We start from the raw sequence: 8868 nt of genomic DNA, 5'->3' as shown, positions 1-8868 counted from the left end.
ACAGCCAGAATTGCGAAACACAACCCAATTATAAGTTCTTCTATTCCATCACTTCAAAAACTGGGACCCATATACTAAGCCTATCCATCTTCCAATCACGAATGGTGGCTTCTAGAGGTGAGGTTCCGTGTGGGCTCTACCTCTACTTCTACATTATATAGTTTATACCGCTGGGTATATAGGAAAATAGGATGAGGCTGCTATGCTAAGTGCTAAACCCAACTTTCTAAAACGAAGTTTCAATTCCCAATTTCTATGCCAGAATTGATTGTTACTCGCAACAAGTCCCTGTCAATTTAGAAATTTTCACTACACTTTTTTAGTTGTAGAGTATAAACTGAACTCTAGTAGGGTAATTAGTTGGGCGGCGCTTCAATCTCTTTCTTTCAATGTGAATAGGACTTTTAATCTTTATTCGTTTACTCTGCAGTGCATATGTCATGCATATATATGGAATTTCTTTTTAACTGGTCCAATATATCATAAATTAGGGGCCAATTTTTTTTCTCATTTAGAATAAGATGGTAGTAATTATGTAAAAGGGTGGTTATCATGAAACCTCTTGTTTTGTATTGAACTTTTGCTAGGTGGTTAATTAATATATGTGGTTAATTATTGATTTTTTTACTATTGTTAAGATGAAAAGTTATAAATAGTAAACAATAAAATAATGTCATTAGTGGGCTTTAATGAGAGTTAATAATAACTTGTTAACTCAATCGTTGTGAATTTTATTATAAAAAATAATGTGTAGTAACTGAAAAAACTAATCTAGAGAAATGCTAGATATACAAAACTTAAAAGGACAAAGACTACGGAAAATCTTTAACAAACATATCACCAAAATGTTGGTACTAAAATATTAGCTAAATCTTTGTCTTAGCATAGCTGAAAAAGACTAAAAAAGTGGACTAGATGTTTAGTAATGATTAACTATACTTTGTGAGTACAAACCATCAGTTATAAGATCAATAAGAAGTCGGTAACTATGATAATTAATCATTGTCATGATGATGTAACTTTTAATGAAGAACATTTAAAGCCACTGCAAGTTAATAATGTCACTGTATGCTAATGACTCTTATAACCACGCAAAAAATTGGTATTAACTTTTGTGTGGTGGTAGCATTAGCAGCTTGTAAAGTAAGGCCATTTTTATAGTACCAATCCCATGAAGTACCTTGAAATGCCTGATAAAGCTGAATGAAGAACATTTAAAGCCACTGCAAGTTAATAATGTCACTGTATGCTAATGACTCTTATAACCACGCAAAAAATTGGTATTAACTTTTGTGTGGTGGTAGCATTAGCAGCTTGTAAAGTAAGGCCATTTTTATAGTACCAATCCCATGAAGTACCTTGAAATGCCTGATAAAGCTGTCTCTACTTGCAACAAAGCTGTAGATAATTGGTGGGCTTTTTTCTTTTCTTTTTTTCAGAGAGATTTCTTGTGTGGACAGAAAGCTATTAAAGAAGATATAATAGCAATAGGCTTTTTAAGTTTTTGGGGTTTTCATGGGATTGGCAAATTTTGCTATGTGAAAAGTAAAAAGAAACTTGTTGCACAAATAATAAATGTAAATAAACTTTCAACTGGGTTTTTAATATTATAAATGTTGTTAATCTTTGATTTGATGCAGCGAGTCTCTCTGCACGTGTTATAGCCATCAAGTTATGATTGCGTGCATTAAAAACGAGACAGAGAGAAAAACACTGTGGAGGCCTTATTGGTTTTCCATGTAGTAGTAGTTGTAGGACTAGGAGGAGGAGGAGGGAAAGTAATTCTTTTTGGTTCAATAAATTAAGATGCTTATGTTACCAGAATGTGCACGAAACCACCATGTTCTGCCACTAGAGGAGGACACGTGTATGGCATGGGGAGCAATTGTGTAGATTTACAGAATTACAGACTCTACCCTCACACTCCCTCACCGTCCCAATTGCTTTGCCTTTTTGTCTTACTTCATCCCTATCCATTCACAATTTTTGATTTTTGATTTTTTTTTTGTGTGTATTTATATTTAATATTTTAAATTTTTTTTTTTTTTAGATTTTCCATAAAGTCTGTTCTTTTCTTGTAATATAGTATTTTGTGGAGTCTATATATAGTGCCTGTTCCACATAACTTGATGATACCCCAGCAGTAGTGAAGCTTGCTCTATCTTCATAATAACCTTTATTCCTTGTGTAGTGCTTGTAAACCAAACAAACAGCCTAGCCAAGTTGGAATCTTTGAGAAAGAAAAAATGGAAGGAAAAGTTGTGAGTTCAAGATTCAAGAGGGTTTGTGTTTTCTGTGGCAGCAGTACTGGGAAGAGAAATTGCTATAGAGATGCTGCCATTGAGTTAGCCCAAGAGCTGGTACTTTTACTAGTTCACCTTAATGATTCACCATTCATGAAACTGAATTATAATCAGCTTGTGTCTCTGTTTTTATTGACATTTTTTTGTATTTCTATTTCGTTTTCAACTTGTTCTCTTGAGTTTTTTTGTGGTATATTATATGTTTATTAAATGTATATGAAGGTGTCAAGGAGGCTGGACCTTGTCTATGGAGGTGGGAGTATTGGGCTAATGGGTCTGGTTTCACAAGCTGTGCATCGTGGTGGGGGCAGAGTTCTTGGGTACTGTGTTTTCACTTTCATGAGTTTGATGTTTATGAAATTTTGGGGTCTTATCTTTCTAACATAGGTTACATAATTCTCTTTTTTTGGATTTTGGTTCGCAGAATCATCCCCAGGACTCTAATGTGCAAAGAGGTGCCTAATCTTAATCTCATTCGGGTTCTTTTTAACCTCTGAATTGTGTTTTGGGTTTAAAGTTTAGACCTTTTTAAAGATCCATGGTGTTTCTCTTTGATAATGTTTGGTAATTATTAGTACTGGTTTTGAAGTTTAGATCTTTTTGCTTCATGGTGTGTCTGAAAATGCTTATGTGTATGGTGGAGCCATAGCTAACAGGTGAAACGGTTGGGGAGGTAAGGCCAGTAGCCGACATGCATCAAAGAAAGGCAGAAATGGCCCGCCATTCAGATTGTTTTATTGCCCTACCAGGTCCCATCTCTCTCTCTCTCTCTCTCTCTCTCTCTCTCTCTTAACAAATAATACTAATATGTACAAAGCTACACTTTAGCCTTTTGGTTTCCAAATAATCAATGGAGCTTTTTTCTCCTCTCACCACTTTGAAACTTTCAGGTGGGTATGGAACTTTGGAAGAGCTATTGGAGGTCATAACTTGGGCTCAACTGGGTATCCATGACAAGCCTGTAAGAATAAACAAATACTAATAAAAGCCTTTGGGGTGTTATATTTTTTTTGCAAAAAAACCTAATTTATCAAATTCCAAAACCATGTAGGTGGGCCTCTTGAATGTTGATGGCTACTACAACTCTCTTCTCACTTTTATTGACAAAGCAGTGGATGATGGCTTCATCAAGCCTTCTCAGCGCCACATCATAGTGTCTGCTCCTAATGCTAAAGAGCTTGTTCAAAAACTTGAGGTGGGTAAGGATAAAAGGTTTAATATTTTGTTTTTACACTTTTGTCATGGAACTTTTGTTTGTCCTTAGGATGTATCAATTTTAGAGAATATGTTTGGAAAAGACAATTTGAGTTTTAGAGAAGGAATCTTTATCAGATTACCATCTTGTGTATGGTTCTTTTATGTAAGTTGTTTGCTTGTAAATGATGACACTGTTTTTTTTTTTTTTTTTTGATTATGGAGTATAGGAGTACGTGCCTGTGCATGATGGAGTCATAGCCAAGGCAAGCTGGGAGGTTGAGCAACCACCACAGCAGCAGCAACAACAGGTGGGGTTCAATGCCACTACTTTGCAGACTGAGATCGCTCTATAAAGAGAGACATGTGAAAAGAAGGAAAAAAAAAAGTTAGGGAAAAAGGTGCTTTAGGTTCTTTGCTTGTTGCTCATATTTTGGGTCATATACCAAACCATATCGTAATGGTATGGTAAAGGTTTGATTGACTAATGGTTAAATCAAAATTGACAAAAAAAAAAAAAAAAAAAAAAAGACAAGTTGGGATATTTTGTATGTTTGTTAAAAACTTTAGGCCTAAATTAGATGGTTGGGGGGTGTTATGTTAAGCTAAGCATGTATTTCACTATTTTGAACTTTGAATTATGTACAAAGATTATATAGAAAGAACAAGTAGTAAGATCCAAAAACCCAGCTATAGCTGCAGCTTTATTCTCTTCATTTCTTTGATTGCTATTGAGCGAGCAAGCAAGCAAGCATGCCTATAGCTTGTGGGGCGCTATAATTTTATCTTTTTTTGCTCTGCCAGTTTTTAAGGTACTGTTTGTGAGGGTGATGATTTGTGTATTTGCATCATTCTGAGGACATTCAAATGATGAGGGGGCTAATATCTATCCCAACAAAAAGCAAAACCAAAAAGAAATGGTTGTGATTGGAAGAGGCCCATGAGTAGTGGACGTGTGGCCTCCTTTTCGGCCTATCTTTAGAGGCAATATTTTTGTTGGGTTGGTCGACGAGGACTTAGTGGCTAGTACAACTACAGCTCATTTGCAGTGACAGGGGTGCTCCTCCTGAGTCCCGAAAAAGCACTGTACAAAGAGAATACTCAAGTGCTAAGTTCAAACAATTTTCATTATACTTTTCATTATTTTTATTAGTGTCAAATTATACGATTAGATAAATATTTATTTTTAAAATTGTTAGTGTCAATAATAACATTTTATTCCATTAGTTAAGTAAAATATTGTGAAAATTAATGTTTTTAGCACAGTAAATGAGTCAATTTTAGTCAAGTAGTACCCATTATGCAAGCTTCAAGCTTAGATCAACAATGGATGTAAAATGTTTAGCCAGAGCTTGAGCTTGAATTAGCTTGTAAATGAGGTTTTAAGTTTGAGCTCGTTAAAAGCTTGAATCACCTTATAATTTATAAGGTTTCAAGTTTGAGCTCGTTAAAGTCTAAAAGTCTGGCTTGATTAGAGTTCGAGCTCAAATACTCTATCAAATTTTTAAGTTTGAAGTTCAACACAGTATATTATCAAGCATATTATTATCAAACTTATTTGGTTTTTATGAGTAATCCCAAACTCTTAATTATTTAAAGTTTTTGTAAGATATGAATTTAATTGTCAAGCTCATATCAAGTTAATTACTAAGTTTACAATATTTACGAGTTTGTTCATAAACAAATTTTTTTTTACTTGGGCACAAGCTTGTTCATCAATATATATATATATATATTACTTGAGCTTGGTTTGTTTATTAAACAAATATAAAATTACTTGTTTATTAAACAAACATAAAATTAAGACTTACATTTGACTTATTTATAACTAAACAAACATTAATGAGATTTTTTATTAAACTAAAGTCCCTATTTAAAAATGGCGTGTGTCATTTATTTATAGCTTTATTTTTTTATTTATTTCATTGTGAAACTAAGGAGTAAGGATCAACATGATTGCCGGTTACCGCAATAATCACCAAAACATGATTTTTACGAAATCCTAAACAACTTATTGCTTTTATATATTCAACATTCAGGACTGCAGTGCATTATATTAGTTCTAGGTAGAGACTTTTGTTGTTGAAAAAGTGATTGAATTTCTTGTAACGAAAAGAAATCAATTGATATCATGGTAAAGTTTTATTATATTCAAATATGAAATTAAAAAAAAAAAAAAATCCATATGGTTTTCACTTGGTGGAAAGTGGGTGTTAAAATATTAAAGAGGGTTCCGTCTTTATGTATGACAAAGTTTAAAGACAATTTTATAGGCTGCACTTTTACAGGTCCTAGTACAATGATAATGATTTAACCGCACTTGCAATTCATCATTTATTTATCATAATCAGTCTCATTTTTTAATTTGGCATCTGATCTGATGTAAGCTTGATAATCGGAGACACTTTCACTTTCACAGGATAAAGTGTAACAAGAAAATGAAATCTATGCTCTAATGGAAATGTTGCCTATTTGAATTAAAAGATAGATTTTACAGATAAATTTTGAATTCTGAGAAGTCTTCAAAAGTGGGTTTAAGTTGGGCCAGATACTACTTGAGGCTAAAAGCATTAGCATTGGGTTCCCTCATTGCCATTTTACCAACCAAAACACTAAAAGAGGGTTTTACTTGATTATGGAGACTTAAATTTTTTTCTAGTTGTTGACTTGACAGTAAGGTTGTATATATGCAACCCTATTGTTTGTAGTTTGTAAAAATAAAAATACATTTTAATGGAGTGAGAGAGAAAGAGAGGAAAAGAGAGGAGAGAGATGGGAGAAAAGAGAGAGAATTGATTTGTTTATATTATTTGTTGGTATAGTTTATATTATTTTAATGAGTTGTATGTAAAAATAGAAACTGAGATGTTGGATGAGTTGTAATATAGGATGGTAAAATAGATAAATTAAGTTTTGAGTACGTATAAATAGACACTTTTTTGTATCATCGGATGCTAATGCTCAACAAATTTTACACCGCATTTAGAAAAGCTAAGATCAAGATGAACTCTACACTATTTAAACGAATACAAATCTTCTATGTCATTATTTGTGTTTCACTTTATATTCTATCAATGGTAGTATGTCATGTATTTGATTTTGATCAATTCTAAACTTTAGTTATTTTATAAGAAAAGTAAAAGTAATATGTCCCGAGTTGTAATTGACAAAGAATAAGTAGAATACAAAAAGTGAAACAAGGTATTTGTATTTCTTGTGAACCTCTTGGTACAATAACAATGAAGAGAGCTTGGTTGATTTGGCTCAGTTTTTTCCCCTATTTCTATATCACACTTGATGTTTTATAGAAGGTTTTAAAGAATCAGGCATGTAAACTGAATTCAATCATGCTAGTGGTCCTGCAGCTAATTAAGCATAATAGCAACTAGAAAGTGATTAAGCATAATAGCAACTAGAAAGTGATTTTGTGATAGGACTTTGACACTCAATATTTTACAATTATGCTGTCCTCCCGTTGAGCCAAAGTTCCCCACCACACGATTAATGAAGCTTTCATGAATTGGTAACTTGGCTTTCTATTGCCCTTAAACATGTGGGGGCACGTACAGTAGCCCTTGAGATAAGCCAACCATTCATGGTGTTTTATTACCATCCTCTATGTCTGGTCCAATAAAGTTATATAATGACCTAGCATGGCTTACCAAAAGAAGTATGTCATGGTCCAGGCTTTGGGACAATGTGACCACTGTTGGGGACCGGTTTGGCCTTTGCAGTTTGGTGCATGCCTTTTGTTCTTGTTGCTCTCACAGTTGGTCTTTCCTTTGGCAAGGGCAATCATGATTCATGGAGTACCTCCCTTGAAAGCTTTGTTCCAAGAGACTTAGATAATTGTAGGTCAACTGCAAGTGTAGGGTGGTTGCTCTAACTGTAAGAGTAGGGACCATATGGTACTCATTAGTAATTGTAGCTTGGCATAAAGAAAAGAAATGCAATCCAATAAGTAAGGGGTTGCAAAATGTGACACAATGTGAGGTCTTTTAGCAAAGAAAATTTTAATTTTTTTGTACAAGATAAAAATTCCATTCTAGCTTAATCTAAGTGTATATGTGTGTGAAGCTCCCCCTCGGAGACTTGAATTCCGTCTTTTGCCCCCCACATCCCACACCCCACAAGTACTTATAGAGTGACCATCGCATAGGAGGCAGAAAAGATATGCACTTCCATTTATTCAAGAATTGGTTACATTTCAAGAATATTCAAAACACTTCCATTTATGCCAAAAGGCCTTTTCAAAAGTTCTTTCTGCCTATTAATGTTTGTATCATTTCCTATTTGGAAATTTTCCAATAATTGAGTAAGCACTAGTCATCTTACCATCACAAGAGAAATATCTTAGATTGTTCAAATAAGGATATTTATTCCTTATATAGGTGAGCATATGAATTACAAATTTAACAACTATCACTAGTTTGAAATATTTTTATTATTGTTTATTTTAAATTTCAACAGTGGTAAGTAGGGATGTTCATTAGGCTAAAGAAACTAACCAAACCGCTCAATACCGCCCATCATTGACGAGGTTGATCAGTGATCGGAATATGAAAGAGGAAAACTAACTCGGCAAACTGATATGACGGACCACACCGATGCGCCCAAAACCAATTTACATGACGAGTCCATCCTATTTTATAGTGATGAGTAGGGAATTTGGGGCACCATACAAATTTAAAAAACAAAAAAAGAAAAAAAAAAAAAAGAAAAAAAAAAAAAAAAAGAAAAAAAAAAGGGTAGGGAATTTGGGGCACTGACCTCGTCAATGCAATGTAAAATATACGAAATTTTTAAACCCCACTCTACCGAAACACTTATTATTTTGTGTAACAATTACATACAATGTCTCTCATAAGAGAAAAAATATCAGATGTTTACTATAAAATATATATATATATATATATCAGATGTATCATGCACACGTACGTAAGCACCCTCCCTCTCACAAAAACCTGAACCTCCCAAGTATGAAATCTACTCGTATATAATATATATATCAGATGTATCATGCACACGTACGTAAGCACCCTCCCTCTCACAAAAACCTGAACCTCCCAAGTATGAAATCTACTCGTATATAATAGATACATAAATAATTGTTACACAAAGTACCACCTCCAATCGAACACAAATTCTTAGGCACTCTTTTATTCCTAAATGTTGGATCCCAAATAATATTATCACAAATATTAACAATTCAAAATAGCAATCATAAACAAAAACACAAATATTTATGTGGAAAACCATTTCTCTTTGAAGAGAAAAAAAAATTACGGGATAAACTTCGAATAATTTTACTATTATCAAATCAATTATAATAATTCTTGTGTATGTCTCACTGCTAAAGAAAAAAAAAACT

At 33.4% G+C, this 8868-nt stretch overlaps 1 protein-coding gene across 1 annotated transcript; it reads left to right on the top strand.

Moving 5' to 3' along the window:
• Positions 1–2122: 2122 nt before the first annotated feature.
• On the top strand, positions 2123–4208 carry LOC112004645 (cytokinin riboside 5'-monophosphate phosphoribohydrolase LOG5). Its single transcript, XM_024036878.2, has 7 exons — positions 2123–2360; positions 2526–2623; positions 2728–2758; positions 2953–3052; positions 3194–3264; positions 3355–3498; positions 3728–4208. Exons 1-7 carry the CDS (start codon positions 2247–2249, stop codon positions 3851–3853), a joined length of 684 nt encoding a protein of 227 aa, XP_023892646.2. The 5' UTR covers positions 2123–2246; the 3' UTR covers positions 3854–4208.
• The last annotated feature ends 4660 nt before the right edge of the window (positions 4209–8868 follow it).

This window comes from Quercus suber, unplaced genomic scaffold (genome assembly GCF_002906115.3).
Source record: "Quercus suber isolate HL8 unplaced genomic scaffold, Cork oak 2.0 scaffold_432, whole genome shotgun sequence".
Classification (NCBI taxonomy): domain Eukaryota; kingdom Viridiplantae; phylum Streptophyta; class Magnoliopsida; order Fagales; family Fagaceae; genus Quercus; species Quercus suber.
This window is presented reverse-complemented; position numbering and strand designations above follow the sequence as displayed.

Excerpts from the sequence above, each read along its gene's own strand:
- LOC112004645 (XM_024036878.2), top strand. The coding sequence starts at position 2,247 with ATGGAAGGAAAAGTTGTGAGTTCAAGATTCAAGAGGGTTTGTGTTTTC. Across the intron at positions 2,361-2,525 it reads TTGAGTTAGCCCAAGAGCTG|GTGTCAAGGAGGCTGGACCT; the intron begins GTACTTTTACTA and ends ATGTATATGAAG. Across the intron at positions 2,624-2,727 it reads GGTGGGGGCAGAGTTCTTGG|AATCATCCCCAGGACTCTAA; the intron begins GTACTGTGTTTT and ends TTTGGTTCGCAG.